The 24,972-nt window shown below is 44.6% G+C and overlaps 1 protein-coding gene across 3 annotated transcripts in view; it reads right to left on the reverse strand.

The window, feature by feature from the left end:
• Positions 1–9,578: 9,578 nt before the first annotated feature.
• CALCOCO2 (calcium binding and coiled-coil domain 2) overlaps positions 9,579–24,972 on the reverse strand; it is a 31,083-nt gene continuing 15,689 nt past the window's right edge. For 2 of the 3 annotated variants that reach the window (XM_006277911.4, XM_014603669.3), the window contains 7 exons: positions 24,105–24,195; positions 18,265–18,387; positions 17,353–17,439; positions 14,924–15,019; positions 12,124–12,259; positions 11,354–11,382; positions 9,579–10,829 (listed from right to left, as the gene is read on the reverse strand). In XM_006277911.4, the coding sequence (XP_006277973.3) occupies positions 10,653–10,829; positions 11,354–11,382; positions 12,124–12,259; positions 14,924–15,019; positions 17,353–17,439; positions 18,265–18,387; positions 24,105–24,195 (739 nt within the window). In that variant the 3' untranslated portion in view covers positions 9,579–10,652. The remainder of the gene's footprint in view (positions 10,830–11,353; positions 11,383–12,123; positions 12,260–14,923; positions 15,020–17,352; positions 17,440–18,264; positions 18,388–24,104; positions 24,196–24,972) is intronic. The other variant, XM_019482598.2, reaches the window with a different exon arrangement.

A 24,972-nucleotide genomic window follows, 5' to 3' on the forward strand; every position in this document is an offset into this window, starting at 1 on the left:
TCTGTTCCAGTGCTGAACCACCCTCTGAGTTAGAAACTATCTCCTCACATTCAGCCTATATTTCCATTGTTGTAATTTAACTATTATTTATCTTCTTTCCCCTATGGCCACAGAGAATAGTTTACCACCAACCTCTTTAGAGCAACCTTTTGTGTATTTCAAAATTTTTATCCAATCCTTTCTTGGTCTTCTCTTCTCCAAGCTAATCCCAGTTCTTCCAACCTTTCCTTGTGAGACATTTTCCAGAGGTCAGAGGGTTTGTTCCCCCAATTATTTAAAAATGCTCTTCCCTTTCTGGCTGTGACAGGGCCGACCTGTTGCCAAGGCACAACACGGGCCTGCCCCCTGTCTAGGGCAGTTTGCCCTCACTCACCTGCCATGTCTTGATGTCACAAAACGGATGAAAATGTGGGAGGCTGCCCATTTTATTGCCCTGATGCCTAGGGCCAAATACACAGCTCCGAACCTCCCCTAATAATGTGTCCCATGCCTCACAGATAGCATCCAAATTCACTATTACTCCACTGGCCCCTTACTGGACCAACACATTCATGCCACACAGTCCTTCGGGTCACCTCTCTGGCCCTACTCTACACGGCACTTCAGGCTACCTCTTTCACTCACTCCCTGGACCTTTCACCCCTTGGGCCTCAGGTCCCATTAGATGGACCTTGGCCCAGTCTCAGTCTCCACTCAATGGGCCTGGACCCTGTCTTAGGCCCCCCTCACTGGACCTGGGCTCTGTGCTTTTCTGTCAGGGTGTTCTCTCCTAGCTTTTCCCCTCCACGGGGTACCCACAAAGTAGCAAGGGGTGAGGCTTTACAGCGCCACATCCTCACCTTTCACTGGAGAGGCACAGGTATGGCATTTCCTGGAGACTGCCCCATCACAGGCAGCCCCACCACACCATCGAACCCCAGTAGTTTATAGTTTCAGGTTTTACCCAGGACCACCAGGAACCTCTTCCATCCCTATAGTTCCTACCCTAACCTCCAGGTGTTCTGGGAGCTGCTCTCCTCAGGCTGCACAATGTTACTCCACTGGCTCCTTAGGTGTAACTGTGGGCTCTGCTCCTAGGGTCTGGGCTTATACCCTGGCTGCCCAGCCTTCATCCAATCAGTTGGCCCCTTTGCAGTCAGGTGACCACCTAATTGGGCCTGACTGCACCTGCCAGCTGCTGCTCAGCCTGCCTAAACCTCTTAAAGTGGCAGACACAGCTTGTGCTCTGCCACACTGCCATATAACCAAAGATTTGTAGAAAGCACCTGGCCAAATTCTGCACAGATGTAGGTGTGAAACATGGGCCATTACTGTAGAAAGCTCTTTCTCTTTCTGGCTTGCTCGTTTGGGTTATTCATCCATCAGCTACTAATGTAATATTGGAACAGCTCCAAAATTTTTGACATACACATAATGCCTCAAGCAGGGGGTTGAATTAGATGACCTCCTGAGGCTCCTTCCAGACCCACTTTTTAATGAATCTACACACTGGTAGAGTTACTCCTGAATTAACTGGATGGAACTGAGACAGGTTGTCAAGCATGGTTGCCAAGTGTCCATAAATTTGCAGACGGTCAGTAAAAAAACAGGTTAAAATGGCTGTCAGTAAAATCCATTAAAAAATTTGAGACATCTGTAAAATCACAAAGCTGTAGGTCTGCTTGATTGAAGCTGGACAGCCAGAGCTTGATTGAAGGATAGAGCACAGCAGCACCACGTGGTGTCCAGGCTGGAGTACAGCATCCTGCAGGGATCATTCCCTCAGGTCTTGTAGACACATATTCCTCTAGCCATATGCTACTGCTGCTGCTATTGTATCAGGTCCTATAATACTGCTGGGTTGCAGATAGGCTTCTTTGGGGGTTCATGCCAGGATTGGGGGGGGGGGGGGCGGCAAGGGCAAAGCCAACAGGACTAAGGCTGGGTGGATATAGACAGTATGGTGCAGGCTCCAGGGTGCAGTCAGTGACATCAGGATAGGGGTAAGTAAGGGACCACTAGGATGTGGGCAGCATGGTCTAAAACCATTGCTGCAGTAATCAGTGTTGCCAATCAGTGTTGCTTTTTTTTTCTAACAACCAACCTTTTTAATGTTTTTACTATGCTTGGGGTTAGACCCCTAAATTTGAACCCAGTTCTTCTCAAGGGTCCTGGCAACAGAACAGGACCTGCCAGAAGAGTTTCATTTATATTATGTAAAACATATATCTTTAAAAATATGTCAGTTAAAAAAAATGGTTGTCAGTAAACGTTAGCAATTGTTGTTTTCTTGGGTTGGCAACCCAGAACTTGAGATGAGAATGAAGTCCTAGGATTCCATGGTTTAAACTCTGTAGTGACATGAATAGTGGTGTAAGGTACTGGTCAGGTACAGTTTTATAAAAAAAAATGGATACTCTAATGTGCCGGGGGCCAAACTGGTCTTTAGCTGCCTCAGGGTAGTGACAGAGCAAGCGGCATCCTGCCAATCAATATAGCTACAGCTTTGAATCTCTGCTGTTATTAAGACTATTGTTCTTTAAAATACTAATACAAAATAAGTATCATCATGAGATTTCTTGCAGTCTAACCCCCTCTACTGGTCACCCACCAGTTATCTGTGGTCCTGGAATGGGGCTACGTGATGGATATACACATGAGAAGACCTGAAAATATTACAACAATAAGACAAAGGGCAGCGGGGGGGGGCGTAAAAATAGCTAATGCAAAAAGGAGGGAATGGCAAACAAGGAGCTCAGATGAGTAGGATCACAATATTGACAGTCAGATGGACATAAGACAAACTCCTGATATGGATAATAATGCCAAAGGACCATAATTTGTGTTTACAAACTAAGTTTCTAGGGCAAGTACCAGCAATATACGGCTGTGGAAGCAGATGCGAGAACTGTGTTTAATAGTGGGATGTGCTGATATCAGGGTTTAATACTATCTTTTAGATCCATATACATGGTCTGCAAATCAGTCATGTATCTGTGAAGGCAGAAGGCTTTCTAGGCAGGAAAATATAATTTGAACCATAGTGGCTGGAAAAAAATGGGAAAGAAAAAGTGAGGGGGGTTTCTTGTTGGAAAATGGGATGTGGTTAAATCTGAAATTTTCTGCAGGAAAAGAATGATATTGGTGGAATTTTCTCTTGGAAAACTGAAAATAGGCATTTCTTTTCAATAATATTGTTATGTTTAATTTTGATAGAAAATATAAACAAGAAATAGTTTGATATTCCCTATTTCAATTTTTGCAACTTTTCTTTGTGTAAAAATTTTCAAAGTTTTCAGACATTTGTCTATATCTGAGACAAACTAACAAGTTAAAGTATCAGGAGTTACCACTTAATAAAAATTCCATATTTTGATCAACTCTACTTGGAACCATATTAAGAAAACATTACAAACAACAGGAACATTTCCCCAAGATGCTGTGTACAAATTAAATTAGAACACAGGGAGTCAAATCCTCAGTTGGTAGAAATGATGCTATAGTGCTTTACATCAGCTAAGGATCTGGTGAAGAGACCTAGACCTTATGGAAATGCCAAATGAAATAAAGTTTAATGATGTAATTCAGCCAGTTATCAGTGCATGAGTGATTTGGGGCTTCTTTGGGCTAGGCACTGCACATTGTGACAGTTAAAGGAAGCAGTCGCTACCTAGAAGTGTTTACAGTATAAACATCTGACAAGAGCCAACAGGTATAGAGAAACAAAACAGATAAAGCCCTTGTTTTAAGCAAATATCCTCAGAGGATTGCGTGATGTCACCAGCGCATATCTTTCTAGGCCAAACGTAAACTCAGAGATAATAAAAGAATGGGTAAGAGGAGGTGAAACATGTTGCTCAGAGGGTTGTTTGAAGTACAAGAGGAACATCAGTTACTCATTAACCAGGAAGCTAAGAAGGTGATAAAAATGGCCTTATGGTCCAACCTACAGGCTGGAAGAAGGGAAATCTTGTAAGATTTAGCATTCTCTCTGATTTCTGTGCTATGCAGGCTTTAGTTCTTGCAACATCCTCCAGGCCACTAGGTAACAAAATATCATTATCACAACTGTAGAGCTGGAAAAACTGAGGCAAAGAGGTTAAGTGATTTCTCAGGCTAAAAATGAAACAACCAGCTTAATCCTGGGCTGATTAGTCAGAAATTTCACTTGCATCAAGACAGGCACCAGGACAGTCATTTACACAGAAGATTTAAATGACAATTAACTCCAAATGTTCTGAGACAAAGTAATCAGGACTCATAGTAGAGATGATATCTTTTATTAGACCAACAAGATTTTTGCAAAAATTTCTTTAATTGCAAGCTTTCGCAAAAATCTTGTTGGTCTAATAAAAGATATCATCTTTACTACAAGTAGATTGCTTTTTTCCTCTAGACTAATACGGCTTCAACCTGGATACCAGAGACAAAGTGTTAATCCAGGCTAAAAATAGATCACCACTTTTGATTTGGATTTGGGAGGAGCAAAGGGGATTTGGCAGCAAATCCTAGAATCTTATAGAAGACAAGCCTATTTTTTCACATCAAGTACCTGTGAAGTATTTCAGGCTAAAAACAGGCTGGAAGTGTATTCCCCTGGGAATCTGAGAGTCCTTTTGTGTTGCTCTGTGAACACCTCCAGGGAAGAAGACACACATCACAGAGCAACACAAAAGGACTCTCAGATTCCCAGGGGAATACACTTCCAGCCTCTACCTCCCCTGTGCAAAATGGGGTTTATTTTCTACCTAGGAGGACTTTTACAATCTTTGAATTCTCCTCAGCTTGATGAAGGGTGTATGTGCCCAAAATCTTGCAAAGAAAAGACATTTTTTGCTGCTATTTAGTTGGTCTAATAAAAGCTATCACCTCTGACCCAAGAGCTTTGTATCTCTCTTTTTTTCTCAGACCAACACAGCTACAAAATAGATCTCTGAAACATGGAAGATATATTTTAGCCATTTGGAAAAATAAACTTCATTGCTAAACAACAAAGATTGTTTTCACCTCCTTGGCTGCCTCTTACATCAGACATCTTCAGGGAAGGCAGCCTAATCTGCATATTTCCAGTTTAAAAACAGAGGACACCTGGTATGTGTGTGCACGTGTGTGTGTGGGGCAATGATATGCCCATGCCCTTCCTCTGCCCTTCACTCCCAAGCCACAGCACTCCCCCCCCACCCCCCGCCCTGCTGCTGCCCCTCACTCTCAGCCCACAGTACCCCACCCCCCAGACAACACTGGTGCCCCTCACTCCCAACCTGCAACCCCCCGTCCCTGTTGATACCCCTCACTCCCTCCAGCCCTGCAGCATCTCCCAGTTGCCTCACCTCTGCGAGCACAGGCACAGGACCTGGTGCAGACAGCCTGACTATGCAGCTCTTTGCTGCTCCTGAAGACCCCCTCTCTTCCCCCGTTGGAGGGGCAGGTGCCTTCCCCCTTGCCCTGCTGCAGCCCCAGCATCCAGACAGCTTCTCCCAGTGCCAGCAGGCACCTGCCACCCTCACACACCCCTGCCACATACCCATACATGCCACCCCCTCACTCCACACAGACTTACTTGCAGGCAGCTGCCAGGGCTGATCCCACCACCCTGCCTGGCTGCATGCCAGCCATGTGCATGTGCATGCGCAGACGCACATAATGCCCCCTGCCTCCAATCATCTCCCCCCGCCCCAACTACCTCCATCCCCAAGCAGCTCATTGCTGGGGAAAGCTGAGAAGTGCAGGGAAAAACTTGGATGCTGAGCAGAGCAAAACCCTGGACATTTGGTGATATTTAAAAAACCCCTGCCTGGACGAAGATGGGGTGACCCAAAAAGAGAACATGTCCGGGAAAACCTGGACATATGGTAACCCTATAGTTGCTGAAATTGCAATACAGCATGTACATGCTTGGCTATTTTTGCTATTACTGCATATCCTCAGTAGAAGGTGGTGGCAGAGGACACTGTGCACCATGTGTAGAAGCCCAGCGATTTCCCCCACTGCCACTGTGATGTTTGTAGTGAGCTCACACTGGCATTTTGTGGTGACTGAATGTCAGCTGACAGCTTGTATTGTTCAGGGAAATGGTTTTACTTGGGGACACAAAGGCTGAGTTTTGCTGATTTACTTCAGATTTGTGGACAGAGGCAAACTAGTTGCAACAAAACACAACTTCTCTTGAGCATAGTGTGTATGAGGAGTCTGGAAGGGGACTGGAGATGTCTGAGGATAGATTTTCTGTATACATACAGTGCCTAGCACAATGGGGTTCTGATCCATGCTTTGGGCTCCAGTAATGCAAATATATGATAAAAAAGAGCAGGAGATTTTGTAAAGAGAGGTATATGGGATTTGGTAGCAACTCAAGGGGTAAAGTTTAGAATGTGCTTAGGATAAGGGGAGGGGATGGGTGACAAAAGGTTTGTGTACAAAGGTCATCTGTTGTGGACACTTGAGAGTGCGGATGAGAGGAAGGGCCTGGAGCAAGGAACACGTTCCTTTTATGCCCTACATCAGTATTTGAAAAGCTTTTCTCAGTGCTGCTGTCTTGGCTGTACTCTGCACAGAATCAACATGACCAGGAGTGCTAATGCAGGTGTCCTAGAGCAAAGATGTACTGGTGTTCAGGGACTGGGCTCTACAATGCACCATGGCCTGCTACCCATTGCGATGTCTCAACGTGAGAGCTCTCCTCCCTTCAAGGCCTACGTACATCTCTGCCTCAGCCTGGCTCTCCCATTCCCACTCCTCCATAATCTTTTCCTATCCTTCCCCACAACACCCTAACATCAAGACAGCAGTAGCATACATGGGGGAAGAACAGCTACATTTTAGGAGAGCAATGTGGGGGAGCAAGTGAAAATTGAAGGGCATGGAAGTGTCACAGCTCTAACACAGAGCTTTGTTAGACAGGAGCTGCCCCAGGAACATACTGCATTTACCCAAATCCAAGACAACTTCGAATTTAAGATGACCCCCCTCCCCCGTAATTAGATTCTATACATGGAAAATTTATAAATGTGTTATAATTTTCCATGGATAGACTCTAATTATTGAAGTCATTATAAATTCATGCCACCACTATAATGGGGCAAGCAGCAGCAGTGAGGCAGGCAGTGGAGGAGTCAAGGGGCTTAACCCCCACACCTTGCCACCTGCTCCCCCTACTTGTCCCTCCTGCTTGATGCCTGTGCCTGCTCTGTGCCATGCCCTACAGTGTCTGCACCCCTTGACACCTTACCCGCCCCGTTCCCAACCCAGCATTGCTTACCCTCTGTTGTGGTTCCAGTTCCACTTCTGGCCGTGCCGTGGTTTGGCGTACAAAGCACATGGTTGCTCTGGCCCCTGCCTGGCCATACAGCAATAGTTGCAATGGTGGTGGCAGCTCTGGCCCTGACCCCAGATTATAGCTGAAGCCAGAATTGCGATGGAGGGTGGGGGAAACAGGTGCCAGGGAGGTGGCAGAGGTGGCAGTGGGCGGGGATGGGGGGGCTGGAGTCAGTGCCACAACAGCTACCTGCCCTTCACCTTGTACTGAAACCCAAGATGAGGGGCTTTTCTCTCCACATCGAATGGGAGGGAACTTCATCTTGGATTTGAAAAAATATGGTAGTTGATAGCTCTGCTCCTGAGGCACCAATGTATCTCTGAACTCTATATGTATATAGCAGTGGAGGGCAAAGTATTAGCAGTTCTGTTGCCACTGGTGACCATATAATCTGCCTTCTCTGCCTACACTGACTTCAGATCTGACTCTTCTCCCTTTCACAATGCCCCATGGCATGGTTTTGCTGCCCTGCTGTGTCCCATACTGTTGGGTTTTCCACGCTAGGGTGAGGGGTTGGCCAAATAATGTATTTTCACCTCTACTAAACTTACCTTTAAAGAAAAATGGAAGTCTTGTGTAATGCTCCCATCTTTGCTGTGGGTAAGCTATTTCTTGGATGGACATTGCAGTGTTGCTTAAAATGGATGCAAGTACTGCAGTGCTTGTTTTAAATTAAGATGATGAAGGCAACATTATAATGAAGCACATGTTCATCACCAGTCCTTAGAATTCAGTTTTAATCTTGACTTGGCTATTGCTGGGCTATTCCAGAATCCTTGAACTCCTTGCTATACTCCCATTTTCACAAGCAGACCATGAGCCAATGAAAGACGCATCAAACCTTCTTCACTTCCAAGATCTTCACCAGAGGTCCATTCAGTAGCATTTAGTTTTTGCACTAAACAGAACAGGTACCTCTAATTTATGCTCCTGCCCCATGCTGACAACTTAACTGGAGTGCAGGAACTTCCCAGCTACTAGACATATCTAAGTATGAGCCATCAGCTTTGAAGGGTTATCTTCTTGTCTACTAGCATACTGGGATGCATTAGCCGATGTGTTGTGAGCAGGACTAAGGAAGTGATACTTCCTCTCTACTCAGCGTTGGTGAGACCCCCAGCTGGAGAACTGTGTCCAGTTCTGGGCACCGTGCTTCAAAAAAAGACTTGGAGAATCTTGAAAGGGTCCAGAGAATGGCCACAAGAATGATTAAGGACCTGGAAGACAAACCTTATGAGGAAAGACTAAGGGACCTAGGACTGTTCAGCCTGGGGAAAAGACTGAGGGGGGACTTGGTGGCCATCTATAAGTATGTAAGGGGTGAATATTGGGAGCTGGGAGAAAAACTGTTCACTAAGGCGTCTCAGGGGAGGACAAGGAGCAATGGCCATAAACGGTTAAAGGATGGCTTCAGGTTGGATGTAAGAAAGAACTTCTTTACAGTAAGGGTGACCAGAATCTGGAATAGATTTCCTAAGGAGGTGGTGCAGTCCCCAACCTTGGAAGTCTTCAAGAGGAGACCCTTCCTCACTGCAGAGGCCTCGATCTGCCCCCTCCACCTCTTTCCCCTCTCCTTCCACCACAACAGACTTACAAGCTGGACACAGCTATCCAAGCTGCCGGGCTGTGCTCCTTGCCGCCTACGTGCTGTGCTGTGGCTATGCACGTGCACAGGGTATTTTTTTCTGTTCAGTGGTTCCTCGTTCCTCCATTGTTTAATAATTCCTACCAAGTGATTCAGGTTCTATCCCAGCAAAGCACTTGGGAATGGACCTATGCAGAAACTTGTATCAACATAAAATGGATTTTAAGCCCTAATTTTTGTTATCTTGGTGCAAGCTTGAGTGATGATAAAGCATTCTGAAATAAAAGTACCTCACAGGAACATCCACATTTGTATAGCAAAAGGTCCAAATTACAATTGATTTGCTTATCTTGGTGCTGGTCTAGTGTGAAGGCCAGCCACTTATTTATGTGCTTTCCTTGATTTCAGTGGGGTTAATTGACATGTTAAAAGTTAAACAATGTGCACAAGTGCTTTGCTGGACAGGAAGCAATTGATAGGCTGCAAGATAGCTCTCTTAAAACATCTTCAACTCAGTAGAGTCTCCATCTGTCTCATTTGTTATAATGAGGGTTTATAACAGGGATTTTCCTAGTACAGTTGCTCTTCTTTGCTAGTTTTTTCCACCAGTATTTCTATGTTTCCGTTACACGCTTCTAAAATAGCAGCTAACATAATTGAAAATAAATAAAATAAAATACATGACAGCAGACAGAACTGTAATGTTTAACACTATAGGTTGACTGATAACAAGTTTATTTATGTTGGCAGCTTTGAAAAGATTTAAACAACATTTTAAAGGTTTCCATTATTCTTAATATTCAAGTTAATTTAAACCAAGCTGCTATGAAAACCTATTAGCATTTCCCATAGCTTTACATATTCATCAGTAAATTAATGCACAGTATGACACAGTTGAATAATAAATGTAATCCTTTTGTACTTGCATAGAAGGAAAAATTGCTTATTGCGTACTGCAACCAGAAACAGAATTCAAAGTAGTGTTTTTTTGCATAGAGTGTCCAGTCATTATAATCACCCTAGGCACTTGATAGTTTTGAACCCACTGTGTTCTGAGAACAGGTCCTTCTTGTCCTGGAGTAAGGGCTGAAGTCAAGATGCTACATACAAATCAAAGAAACAATCCAGGCTCATCCATTATTTTAGAAAAGGCTTATGGATGGCTAAATGCATTGCTGAAACATATAAAATGTTATCTGGGTGGGGACAGAGAATGAAGGAAGAGGAAATAGGTACATTTTTATTAACCATTAGCTCTGCACTCCTGATACCTCAAAGAAGTCAGAAAGCATGAGCTCAAAAGGTATGTACACTTGCTTTAGTCTATGGACTAGTGTCCACAGCATTATGCCACGGGAAAAAAAAAACATTATGGAAGAGAGATTTCTTTCCAAGCACAAACAATTCAAAACTGCTATTATAGATTCTTATTACTCGGCCAAAGCTAAATGATATATCACAGCTATCACTGAATGATTGGTTATAGGGACTGAGCTGTTTCACAGTGTCTAGGCTTGACTCAAGATAACAAGACATAGCTGACAAGCACGGATCTATTTCAGGGCATTGATAGGTGATCCAATTCAGTAAGGGGTCCCTCCATCTGGAACACCAGGGTCAGCACTGCAGTATCAGTGCTATGTCCAGCCTTGTTTGGGTGGCCTCACTGGGAGTAGCGTAACCTACAAAACTGATTCTAATCTAGTTGGTGCTGAGAGTTATGAAAGAGCAGCTATGCTGCCTACTCTAGAGAGCAAAAAGAAGAGTTAAGAATTATTCCAAATCATGACAGAACAAATGATCCTCATACACCTGCTTATTGGACTCTTCAAAGGTCTGACTGCAGATAGGGCACTCCAACAGGTGGCTTCGCACATGGACTGCATACTGACTTTCTTCAATGTCCTCAGGAAAAGATGCAATACACCAGGGGCATTTCTTCAGAGAAGACTGAAAGGAGAATTACAGTGAGGTATATATCTCTGCTTTAGCACTTAAAGGCGAAAGAAGAGAAGGAGAGGTGGCCAGAAAACATCAGTTACAGTGCAGACCTTTTTTATTTCTAATGGTCCACAGGGTTTTAAATGTCTCCATACTTCAGTGACTGGTTCTATCAAGCTAAATGCTTCTGGGAACTGCTTCTGTTTTCCATCCTACACAGTATGTGTCCTGTCTCCATTATGAAATACAGCAGTTGGCAGTTGCATGCTGCTCATTGTGGCTTCAAAAGCTGATGTTGCCAAAGGCTGTTCCTTAAATTTTAAAAGATCTAGCAGAGTTTCCTCTCTTATCATTAACAACAGCCATTAATTTCGCAGCTTTTCTAAAACATTCAGGCATCATTTTTTATTCTGCCTGGAAAGATGAAGCCTGCTGCCTTGATCAGAGCTAAGAGCTTATTGAGGCAGCTGTCCATGGAGCTTAGAATTCTGACTTTGTGCCATTAACCAAAACCCACAAAAAGTTATACTCACCATGTTCTCAGCACTTGTCTTTGGGGAGGCTGCCAGAAAAAAAAAAGCATATTTAACCACAGCAAAAAGTTTAATATCATGATGGACTGCTGACTAGTAAATCTTGATTATTCTTGAAGAATGTGGCTCTCAATCTGGAAGTCCTCCATTTAGAACTACGGAAAACTGGACTCAACCCATAGGCCCAAGCACCTCCCTGCTGAGATAATTGGCTGGTGGTTTTAATGGCCTGCAGGGTTTTAAATATCTCCATACTTCAGTGACTGTCTCTTGGCAGAAAAAGAAGAGAGAGCTGATCACTTAAATCAGCTCCAAAACCTGACAGCATTTTGGGGACTGCTAAATCATCTCCTACACACACGAGGCTACAGAGAGGTACTGTTGTGAACTTCTTTTGTAATGCCTCCAAATCTAGAGGTAAAACAACTTGCTGAAACTCCCCACAAGAAGTACATAAAGTAATGCCCCTGCCAACAACAAGAGAGAACTGATAAAATCTCTCTTCTCAGGAGAGGATGGAAGGGCAAGTTGTTCACCCTCTGCTCCCAACAGCCAGAAAGAGGTAGGAAAAGGAATGAAAGGGGATCACCAAGAGACGGGGGTTGAAATGTTGGTAGGCCCAGCCTCTGCTCCTTTTTAAATCATCTCTGGTTTTAGCCAAGTTATTTGAATAGGGGGCTCTTTTGCTCAGGACCGGTCAGGGCAAGGACTAGCTATGTTTTATGCTGTTGATCTCTGGAAGTCTCCAGATAGAATGCCAAGTATCTCACCATATGGATTTCCAAAAACAAGTCCTGCATCTTCTGGAGGCACCTGAACATACATTGGTGAGGCAGCAGCAAAGGAAGAATAATCTGGAAGTGCAGAAAGGCGCCTCAGCAGGTCACTGTTCTCCTGCTTTAATAGCTGCAAAAGGACAAGATGGGCATAATGAAATTCTAACAGTTCAGGGAGTCATAGAATTAAAGAAAATGAGGGTTGGAAGGGACCTCAAGAGGCCATCTAGTCCAATGCCCTGCTCAAAACATAGATTCATAGACTGTAGAGCAGAACCATCCCCAACTATATCATCCAAGCCAAGGCTTTGTCTAGCCAGATCCTAAAAACCTCCAAGAATGGAGACTCCACAGCCTCTCTGGGTAACCTGTTCCAGTACTTTACTACCCTCCTTATGAAATTTTTTTTTCTAATATCTAACCTAAACTTCCCTTGCTGCAACTTGAGACCATTGCTCCTTGTTCTATTATCTGCCACCACTGAAAACAGTTTCAGTTTAGCTCCATCCTCTTTGGAACCACATGTCAAGTAGCTGAAGGTTGCTATTATATCCCCTTTCATTCTTTCCTTCTCTAGACTAAATTAGCCCAGTTCCCTCAGCCTCTCCTCATAAGTCATGTATCCCAGTCCCCTAACCATTTTTGTTGCCCTCTGCTGGATCCTTTCCAATTTGTCCACATCCTTTCTGTAGTGGGGGACCCAAAACTAGACATAGTACTCCAGATGGGGCCATACCAGTGCTGAATAGAGGGGAATAATCACTTCCCTTGATCTGCTGGCAATGCTCCTATCAATACAGCCCAATGTGCTCTTAGCCATCTTCAAAACAAGGTCATATTGTTGCCTTATATTCAGCTGTAACTACCAAGTCCTTTTCTGTAGAGCTCCTGCTTAGCCAGTCAGTTTCCAGCCTTTACGGGTGCATGGGATTGTTCTGTCCTAAGTACAGGACTTTGCACTTCTCATGAGATTTCTTTTGGTCCAATCCTCTAATTTGTCTAGGTCTCTCTGAATCCTAGGCATACCCTCCAGCATATATACTACTCCCCACCTGGTTGGTGTCATCTGCAAATTTGCTGTGGTACACTCTATGCCATCTTCCAGGTCACTGATGAACAGTGATCCTGGTTTTCTCCGATTAAAAAAAAAAATCTCCAATTTTCAGTTTTAAAAAAGTAACCTAAAATCCCTATTTTTCCATGATTAAAATGAAACACCACTAATATATAGAATGTTGTGGGAAACTATAACAGGCTGTAGGCTTTCAGTCTGGAGCTGTTAGCTAGCCAGTTAGCAGGCTGCCCACCTAAGGGGCTGCAGCTGACTCAGCCAATTAGTAAATGAGGGGAAGTTGACTGGCGGACCCAGAAATAAAAGGGACCAGGCAGACTAAGTCAGAGGGAATTGGTTGTGTGAAAAGGCAGGTCTCTTTCATGGAGTAAAGGAAAGTACTGGGCAAGAACTAACCAAGGCTGCTGGGTGTTCATTGTGGACTGTTGGTACTTTATGTTGTGCTCTGTGGTGCAGTTTAATCCAGGGCTTAAACTTGCTATGGGTGGTTATGTTTCTGTGTGCTCTGTGGAACAGAAGAACCCAGGGCTTTATCGGCTGTGTTGTAAAGCCCAGAGAAAGACTGTAGTGGGGACCAAGTAATTTGGACATCAGAGTTTGTTCAAGGGTTCAAAGACTGACTTGAGCCAGGCTAGCTGGCAACCCGCTACAGAAACTGTATTAAAAGCCTTGCTAAAATCAAGTTATAGCACATCCACTGGTTTCCCTGCATCCAAAGAACTAGTCATCTCCTCATAGAAGGCAATCAAGTTGGTCAGGCATGACATACCCTTGGTCATGAATGGCACGTGCCCCCAGACGCTGGGGGGGCATGGAGAGCTCCTGCAAGCAGCTGCAGCACTGTCAGCAGCAGGGGGGGTTAGCAGATCCTTGAGGATCTACTCCATGATTTATCCTCCCTGGATCCTCATTTTTCCCTTAATGATAGGCACTATATTTGCCCTTTTTCCAGCTCTCCTGGACTCCCCTCCCCCTCAGACTGGCCTCCCAGGGGATACTACCCATAAGTCCCCTGAGTTAATCTAAGTCTCATTTTTTGAAGTCCAAGGTCCTTACTCTGCTGTTCTCCTTTCTTTGTGTCCTCAGGATCCTGAACTCAATCACCTCATGGTCATTGAAGAGAGAAGCCATTTATTAATAACAAAAGTTTGCAGTGATGTAGCTCTTCACCCCTGAGAATCAGAGTCCTTCAGAACCTTTTTAGTTAGGTCAGTGCTATCTCTATTTTACAGAATGCTGAAACTGAGGCAAAGGATTGAAAAGATCTATTCTGCAACCTATTTTAGAACGTGCTTTATGTGGGAAATCTGACCAGATGATCATGACAAATTTGTAGATCTTAAGGACAGAAAATTCTCAAAGATTGCTCTGTCCTGTTCCCAGCCAGTAAGTGGTAATGCTCTGAATACAACGCAGGAGCCATTCTTTAGCTGACAACCCCACAAAAAGGCTGTGTGCAGGTAGGACCATTGACTTCAAGGGGAAAGACTTAGGACAATGCTTAATGTTCTTGAAAATCCCGGCAGGTTATTGTCATTAAGAATATGATTCAGTCTCTAACCAAAACCTCTGATTTTTTTGACCAACTTCCCCAAAATAGAAATATTCTTAATATCACTTGCAGAACTCTCACTTGTATTCAGTTCCATGGCAAGGGAAGCCCTTTGCCCTGGAAGGCATGTACTAACATATTCACGGTATATGCATGTGTTAAATTCTAACCTGATTTTCCTCATCAAGTTCATTCTTTTTTCTCTGGAGAATCTGAAATAAATGGTTCTTTTCTTCAAGTTCCTTTGTTAAATCTTGGCTTTGAAACTGTTAAGGAAAACATTAGCTAGTTAATGCTGGGAAATTGCCAAACAGAAAGCAGTTAGAGTTTCAAGTGCTGCTCATATATCAACAGATTCTTGTGTAGGCACTTGAATGTATTTCATCAGTAAATCAACGTCAGCTTTCAACATGGGGTCATAGAAAAATAGGGCTGGAAAGAACCTCAGGAGGTCATATAGTTCAACCACCTGCTCAAGGCAGGTACACCTCTATGTAAGCCTTCCCATGAGTCTGATCACCTCATACTTTGTTAACTTGAGTCACTTCTACCCCGACAGCTGTTGATATAAGCCTCTCATGCGCCTTATTACACACATGCTAATATCTCTAATACATTTGTAGCAGGGTGGGGTGCCTAGGGGTGGCCATGTTACCCCCAGGTCCTTAACCGTGTCAGTCTTTCCCTACAAGCACCCTCGTTCTTGCCCGCCACGTCTTGTTGTTGTGATGAACATAGGGAGGCTGTCCTTGAGCTTTAGGTTTGGACAGTCTGGCTAGATCCTAATAACCCTGTTGTTTCTAGACCCCTTGACATCCTGCTTCACTGTGGACAGTTCCCGAGGCTCTCAGCCTTATTGGCCATATGCGTGGCTCCAACCACCCCTTTACCATGCCCCAAGCCTCACAGATGAAACTGGCATTGTCCTGCCTAGACCTTGTTATAATTCAGCCCTTTGTCCTCAGTGCTGGGCTCCCCGCAGCCCTTGTCACTGCACCCCTTGGTGCTGGGTTCCCCACAGCCCTTGTTGCTGCGCCCTCTCTGGCGCTGTGCTCCCCACAGCCCTTGTTGCTGCACCCCTTGGCACTGGGGTCTGTGCACCATAAAATGCTGCGCCCTCTCTGGTGCTGGGGTCTGTGCTCCCCAAGTGCTGCGCCCTCTCTGGTGCCAGGGTCCCCACGCTGCAGTGGGCCCCAATGAGGCCTCCTCCTTCCCCAAACAGCTTCACCCAAACCACCGGTGTTATCAGACAGCACAAAAACAACAGCCAACCACCATGAGTCCCTGGGCTGTAACGTAACACAGAACTCCTGTCATGCTCTGCCCCTTTAAAAGGGTAAAACCCCCTCTCTGAGGCTCGGTGTCTAGTAGGTAAGGATACCCTATGGGCTCCTGGTGTCCCCTTTGTTCTAAGGGTAGCATATCTGCTGGCTACCACATCTCTGGGCCCTTCCTTCCTGCAGGCTCCTTCCCCTTCGGCTGCTGGTAGGAAACCAACCGCCTGGTCCCAGCCCTGGGGTTTATATGGGCCGAGGGCCCTGCCTCCTCCAGCCCGCTGACCAGGTGCAGATGCAGCCAATTCCCGCACTAACCGGCTGTCATGGCAACCTGCACCTGGGTTCTTATCTGGCTTTGTGCTCTCTCCCCGGGCAATCTCTGCCCTAAGAGGATCAGGCACCTTGGTGCCCTGCAACAACGTTCTTTAATACACCCTTTCCCAACTGATAAACAATGGAATAAATCTTAATTATTCATCCCGTTGCCTAGGCTACAGCTATGCAATACACCTGAGCCTGAAGCCTTCAGCACTTAAGAAACGTCAACTTCAACTATTTCAAACAAAATACTACAGTGCATCCCCTCGGTAACACACATGAAGATGTCAGATCTATCCTCCCCTTCCTACACTGACTTCCCATAGAATATCAAAACTAGTTCAAAGTCTCAGTTTTTTAGCTTCAGCACACTCAATGGCCTAGGCCCAGGGTAACTTAAAACTTGCCCAAAGCTCTACAATGGATATTCTTCTGGAACAATGGCACCTTCTACAGTGAATGTAAATCATCAGGAGACAGAGTCTCAGGGGCTGGCACAACACATTGGAATGAAATAAGAGCAAGAAAAAGCCTCCTCAACTTGGGCTTTAAGTGCAAGCCATCTTTCTCTGACCTTGCCTTCTCTAACATCAGCATGTAGCAATGTGTCTACAGATATAAAATCCAAACCAGAATGCTCCCCTTACACTCCTCCCTCTCTGGCAATCAGATGAGAGAAGAAAGCCCTCACATGTTAATCATACTGCTTAATGCATCACTAGAAGGCACTTAGATACTCTCATGAAGAGTGCAGTGTAAGCAACTGTACAAAAAAAATGCCCTCATGTTTTTCTTTAGGATATATTGGCAAGACTTTATCAATTACTGGTATGTTTCCTTCAAAATGAAAAAAATACAATGTACTCTGACATTACACTCCTAAAACTTTGCACTGAATCCTAGCAATGCATGGCCTGTCTCCTAACCCTAATTTTCCATAGCACAGCTTTGCAATATGCTTCTTAGCCATCACTCCCATGGTCACCAAAAGAAACACTAAGCACCTGCACATGCTGCAGACGAAGGAACGTGTTGGCCTCAGTCGCATTTGAATTCTCCAGAGCGTGTTCAAGCTTCTCTGTATGCTCCTTCTGCACAGAACCACAAATTTCAGTGCTGTTTGTGTCAGAACAGGACAGGTTGCATACAAATAACAAAGGGTATGTCAGAGGAAAGAAATGCCAGGGAAAGAAATGGGGCAGGCATAGAACTACCAAGTCATCCTCCACAGAGAATGGATATTTCCTTCTAATTGCAGCTTTCTTCTATCATTTCAACAAAATCTTTTCCATGGGCATCTATTTGTATTCCTATCTATCCAGTGCCAAAGCTAAGATACTAATGACGAGAAAAGGACAACATTACAGAGTGGAGCTAAGGACACTAAGAGCAGTTGCAGATGTCCAGGGCTTTGCAGATCATCTTCCCCTTGAAGGAGAAATCAGTGATGCAGAATCTGAGCAGAGTCTTACAACAGCTGATTCTATTTACATAAGAACACCAGTCCTGGAACTGATAGCCAAAAAGAGCACAGAAGCAATCTTCAGTCTCAGCTAAACACCAATCCCCAGTTCCTAGCAAGTTACTCTTATCTGAGAATCAACTCAAGTCGGATTAAGACAGTGAGTTAGTTGTCTTCCTGCTTGTGAGAGCTACTCTTGAGAAACTGAATCACAAAACCTAAACATACATAAGATTTTTCCAAAACTAAAACTAGTTGGTAGACAAAGAAAAAGAACTTACAGGCATATATGTAACAGCATTACTTAGGAATGCCTGCCATGATACAGAGTCAGTTTATTTCCTTCTATAACTGAACTCCCCTGGAGTTTCCCTGTATCTGTCCACTGCCAATGTTGTTCTTTGTCCACCCATCCCAGGTCTGTAAGCATCAAGATTATCAGGAAAGGCTCTACCTGTTCCACTAAAGTGATGTGTAACTGTTGTTTCTCCTTCTCCAAATGTTCCAGCTGCTCAGTTTTGTCTCGGTCCATACGAACCAGATTTTCAATTTCCTTTTCTTGACTCAGCACCTGTGACTGAGGCAAAACAAGGGTGGATAGTGTCACAACCAAATTAGGTAGTGCCCATGTCACAAACAAGTAATAACCATTTAAAACAGTTTTTTCTGCACTAGGTTAACTAAGGGTTAACAATAATGATAGTAACCGCTTTTTTCTGCGCACGTCAAAAAGAAATTTATTGCTGCGCCACTAACAGAGATAAAAACTTTTGCCTTCTTTGCTTTATATAAATCATTATAATTGGTCAAAGAAAACAGGGAGTAACCCTATGATAACACCCTAGCGAAGACCACTAGATAATTGGCGATTCTAATTAGATTTATGACGTGGCGAAAAACAATTGGCTATCATATAAACAAAACCCGCTTACATTTTTCGCAAAGTCAAAGACAACTCTGCCCACACCTTGGAGTAAATCTGACAATTTGATCAGTTGTCAGCATCTTCCCGCCGCGTCCTCCCTGGCGTACCCTTGCCCCCCGCATGCCCGATAAGCCGACCGCCGGCCCGTATATATATATCTGCAGAATAACTGAACGACGATCTCTAAGCTGTAACTAACTAAGTATCTCTGACCTCCGTCTTACACCACCTTGATGTGAGTAAACAATCTTGCTTTGCAACCGACAAGCGTCTGCCTAATTAATTCCACTCCACGCGTCACAAGTACCCGCCTGACGGCCTTCTAAGGCCCCGAACCCTTATCTGCCCGGGTGGGAGTCAGGGAGAGCTGCTGGCCGGCTGCCCTGGGTCCCGACATGGCGTCACGAACAGGATCAAGGGGAAATGTGATGGAGTGGGAATTAATTAAGAACTGCCCCTGGTGTAGTGGGGGGCGCCGTATAGATAACGCGGATGAATTATGGGCCCACATCGCTTATCACCAAGCGAGTGGAGCGGAGTCAGGGTGCGTCAGCGGCTACTTCTTGCTGAGAGGAGAGGAGGGAGTTGGAAAGGAGTGGGCAAGCTCCGAGTGGGACAAAGAAAAGATGATTAATGTAGTGTCACTCCTACTGTGTGAAAATGCAAACTTAAAAACCCAGTTAGCTACAGTCAGCAAAGCTGCTGCGGAGATGGCAGCGTGCCAAAACCCTCCGTTGCCACCAGAAAATGGCACCGAGAAAAATATGAGCTGCCCGGAGGACCTGGAAAAGAAGGGCGGAGCCACAGAAGAACAGGCGGGACTCCACCCAGCTACCCTGCCCCAGGAGATGACGTCGTTCCCAATGGCCCCACCTCCGTCCCACAGGGAGGGGGCAACGAGCGAGAATCTGATCCTCCCATCAGACACAGTAACAACTACAGCTGCCTCTCATCATGTAACAATAACCAAGCAAGTAACCAACCCAGAGGGTGCAACCACCACCACCACCCTTGACGTCATCAAAGCATGCATGAAGATTTATGGAGAAGAGGATACCATCAACCTTCGCCTTCTCCTCAACCTGCTCGTTACTCAGCCAGCAAAAAATCTTTTAAGTCAACTTCCACAACTGCAAGCCCTTATAAAGTCAGCAACCGCAAACTCAGCCGTTGCCCTAAGCTATCTTACTGCATATCCAGTCGAACATCAAAAGCCAAGACATTCCCAATTCAACTTACGAAAGGAATCAAAACTGCCACCCCAGAGGACACCAGAGGAAAGAGCCATGCTTGGGTTCCTCCTAAACCACTTCACGCTTACCAAACAACGGCTACACGTCCTAGGAGATGCGGAACAACGACAACTGGCACATATACTAGGCTACCAATCTCGACCAATCCCGCCAACCGGTCTGGGCCCCGGAGGCACCCACGCCTAACAGCGCACTCCGGATAACACCGCAGCCTGCCCCAACAAACAACTACTTGAAGGGGGCATCTATGAACTAGCGCTTCAAAAGCCCCAACCATGAAAGCCGAAGCTCACCCGTAGACACCACACCATCGTCAACTACATCCGCGAGTGCACAAGGAAGTCATCTGCGAACCCGAGCAGTATCCTGGCTCCTACTCTGTGCTCCTAGAAGGCGATCAAACCTGGTCGCTCATCATAGCTCATCACAACTGGCTAACTCGCCGCCATGCTGTTCACCGAGTATGGCCACCCTTTTCTTTGTTTGTCTGTTTGTTTTGTCCCCTTACAGGCCCAGCAGTAACAAAGAAGCAATCTGTAACTGCCCAATCGCAAGAATCACCGAGTACCAACCTGCAGCACACCTGAGTCGACGACACAATGACTGCCTGCTCATATGTCGCAAGCAGGGTCGTTGCTCTATTCCTGCTGTTACCAACAGATTTCTCGGCGAATAGAGCTGACTTTGAAACCTCCAACTCAGTCTTAAACCTTCTGTCATTATAGGCCAAAAACACAACTAATGATTCATTTTATGGTTTTCTTTTCCTGTTAATGATCTTGTACATATTTGTTTTGTTTTGTTTTAAAGCCTGTTCAAAACTTTACGCAGTGAAGCCAAGTCATAATGTTTTGAGTGGAAAGCTCTGAATTATTAAAAGAGAACAGCATTGGTAGTCTGAAGGTTTGGGGGATGTCGCAGAAAGGTCTAGTGTAGACAAAAGCATTGAATAAGAGAGAGAAAAGAGAGAAAACTTTGCCTTTTTAGTTTGGTTTCTTAACTGAAACATGAGAGAGCACAAGAAACAAATGTGAAGGCTTATTGTATGTCGTAGGTGGATGGAGGACAGGAAGTGTCAAATCGTTGAGAGAAAAAGCAAGTAGTGATGTATGACAAGATTAATGCGTTTCGACAGTCTTAAACAAAGAAATGAAGAAAATTGCGAAAAACGCCAAACCGACTCTCGGGTATAGGCCAAGGTTGGCTATCAGACCTCTTCCGTTGGTTTGGGTGTAACATGTGATCATGGTTCCTCAACTTGTTAATACCCTTCATTATGCTTTTGTTATCAATTGCTATGTTTGTGTGTTTTAGCTGTTGGAATTTACAGTATCTCAAAACAAAGTTAACCATGCTTTTTGCTTTTGTATACACCCGCTTGCCAAATACTAACAATGATGAACAAAATGGTCTGTACATAAACATGATGTTACTTGCTGTGCCATGGGCAAGGGGGCATGTCACAACCAAATTAGGTAGTGCCCATGTCACAAACAAGTAATAACCATTTAAAACAGTTTTTTCTGCACTAGGTTAACTAAGGGTTAACAATAATGATAGTAACCGCTTTTTTCTGCGCACGTCAAAAAGAAATTTATTGCTGCGCCACTAACAGAGATAAAAACTTTTGCCTTCTTTGCTTTATATAAATCATTATAATTGGTCAAAGAAAACAGGGAGTAACCCTATGATAACACCCTAGCGAAGACCGCTAGATAATTGGCGATTCTAATTAGATTTATGACGTGGCGAAAAACAATTGGCTATCATACAAACAAAACCCGCTTACATTTTTCACAAAGTCGAAGACAACTCTGCCCACACCTTGGAGTAAATCTGACAATTTGATCAGTTGTCAGCATCTTCCCGCCGCGACCTCCCTGGCGTACCCTTGCCCCGCATGCCCGATAAGCCGACCGCCGGCCCATATATATATATCTGCAGAATAACTGAACGACGATCTCTAAGCTGTAACTAACTAAGTATCTCTGACCTCCGTCTTACACCACCTTGACGTGAGTAAACAATCTTGCTTTGCAACCGATAAGCGTCTGCCTAATTAATTCCACTCCACGCGTCACAAGTACCCGCCTGATGGCCTTCTAAGGCCCCGGACCCTTATCTGCCCGGGTGGGAGTCAGGGAGAGCTGCTGGCCGGCTGCCCTGGGTCCCGACAGATGGAAAATGAAGAATCAACAGTTAATGCAGGGAAAAAGAGGAGACAACTTAAAATGCAGGATGAAGAGCTCAGCAAAGTCTCACTAAACCACACTGCTGATTCTAAATACCTTTCTCTTCACATGGCTTTTGGGGCTGGGGGGGGAGGATTGACATACTTACCCATTAATAAAACCTGCTAACCCAATGGTTCTCAACTGGGATACTGTGGCACCCCGCTTAGGGATGCCAAGAGACAGGTGCTGCCACAGTGGCAGCAGCCAGGTAAAACTGCCCTGTGCACAGGACTGCAGCATATGTTCACTTCTGCTGTATTAGGGGTCTCTGATAACACTAAAGCAGAAAGCAGGATAGATTTTCACCTTACAGACTAACCAAGGTGCGTCTGTGTGTGCATGTGTGTGTGCATATATAATCACAAGCTTCCATGGGTTAAGGCTTATTTCACCAGATGCTGTGAAAGGAGATGCAGAAAGCAGAGAATGAGAATGAGACATAAATCAGAATACAAAAAACAGGGGGAAGAGGAAGGGAAGGGAGATGTTGCTGGGAGAGACAACCCTAAAGCAGACAGAGCTGGGACAGTTCCACCCAGGTACCCCTGTTTCTGGGAGGAGAAGCAGGGAGATCAGACCAAGAAGTGATACAAACTGAGCCAGCTTTGTTTGCTTTAGAGTCATCTGAAAGCCCTAATGCAGAAGCAGTGTGTGCATATGCCATAACCCTTCCTGGGCTCGTTGTGCAGCAGGTATGTGGGGCAGTTTTACCTGGAGGCAGCAACACCTGGTTGAGAAGCATGAATTAAGTTGAGGCAGCAACAACAGTAGTTCTCAACAAGGGGTGCTGCCACATTCAAAAAAGTGATGGTGGGGTGCTGTGATTCTGAAAAGGTTGAGGGCCACTACACTAGCTCATCTCAGTGCTGAAATAGATGTCTGGAGCCAACCAGCAGTTTCTGGTGAAACATTTTTGGAATATAGAGTAACTTTTGGAAGCTTTGTCAGAAGCCAGCAAGGAGATCCCATGGTTAAGAGGTAAAGCTGAGAGACAAGAACTCTAGGTTCTAGTCTTGGCTCTCCCACTGATTTGGGGTATGGCTTTATTCAAGTCTCTTAATCTCTCTGTTTCTTAATCTGGACAACAGACCTAATTATACTTACCAGAGCTGGCCGAAAAAAAAATTGAAAAACCTTTTCCCACCAGAAATGCCAATTGTTGAAACTGCCATGTTTCAAAGGAATGCATTGTTTTTGACAACATTTTCACTGGGAAAATTTCTTGGGCCCAAGATGTTCCAACTGCTCAGTTATGTTGTGGTCCATGCAAGGAAGAGAGGAAGAAAAATGAGAGACTCTATAGCATGTTGGTTAGTCCCCTGGCATGGGTCTTCCACATTCTTGGTCTAATCACCATGCTCCGGTCTCTCTCTCTCTTTTTTACTTTAAAAAAGATCTCATTTTCACTTCACCATGGAACAAAGACAAATTTAGAAATCTCAAAATGTTTCACAAAATGGAACTGTTGTTTTTCAACTAGTCCTACTACTCCTCTACCTCACAGAGCTTTTGTGCGAGCAAATCCTATGCGATTTACAAATTTCTTTGAGATGTTTAGATAGAAGCAGCTAGTGGAGAGCAACGTCTTATTTTGGTGAACCTAGCCTGTGTGCAGGCTCATGATATATTTTGGAAGAGAATAAAAATAAATCTGTAGGGTTCTTTAATGCACCTTCCTCTAAAATATAGCATTGTTAGGATTTTCTGGAGCTCAGGTATAATTGTAAGTTTATATTTTCCTAAAGAATAAAGGATACCACTAAGAATACCACTTGGATACCACCATAATTTGCTAGAGGCATCTCAGTTTCAACTAAAGACAAAGTAAGACAGCCAAGTCCTGACAGATTGTAGAAGTAGAGCCAGATGGTGTATTGCCTACCTGCAGCTGGTCCATCTGATCCAGGGTTGTTTTCAGTCTGTTTCCCAGCTGTTCCTTTTCAGATGAGATACTTTGGCTTTGTTCTTTCAGCCTGTTCAGAGCAAACCAAATCATAACATATTCTCAGCTATGCCCCCTCAAAAACCTCTCTCTCCATCTATCCTTGGTGATAACACCAGCAGCTTTCATTTTAAGGCTCATCAAAAACTCAGCTTGAAGTGCAACTTCAAATGAAAAAAAATCCTAGAGGTTCTGAGTGTTCTCCAAAGCCCTGCCAGTTTGCTCAAACCTTTCCATATGGTTACCTAAAATCTTGGGAATCCAGACCTGTTCTACAGTCCTGTCTGCTCTCTCAGCCCACACAGAAACCTGAGATCCTGAGGTCCCTGGCCTCATTCCAGGAGTCAGTTTTGCTTAGTCACCCTCACACTGGCATTTGTATAAGGTTTTATGAATTCTGAACATAAATCGAAGCCTCAAGGAGTTTCTTATATTCTGACGCACTGGGTTAGTTCACTTGTTGACATGCATTCACTGTCTTTCATCAGCACTAAAAAGAGGAGAAAACATACTTCTTTTATCCAAGAATCTTCCAGGAGCAACCATTTTCAGACATACTAGGCACATTTACACAAGACGCTGACTGCGCGGTAGCCAAATAATACTGTGCAATAACATGTCACAGCACTAACAGCGCTAATACGTTACTGCAAAGTATTATTAGGCTACTGTACAGCAGCAACACTTAAAAGAGTTTGCTGGCACTACTGTGCAGTGACTCCGGTTACTGCACATTTATTGAGTACTTGCTTACCTAAGCACTCAATAAATGCACAGTACCTACTGCACAGTAGTGTCTCACGTAGAC

The sequence above is a fragment of the Alligator mississippiensis genome, chromosome 4 (assembly GCF_030867095.1).
Source record: "Alligator mississippiensis isolate rAllMis1 chromosome 4, rAllMis1, whole genome shotgun sequence".
Lineage (NCBI taxonomy): Eukaryota > Metazoa > Chordata > Crocodylia > Alligatoridae > Alligator > Alligator mississippiensis.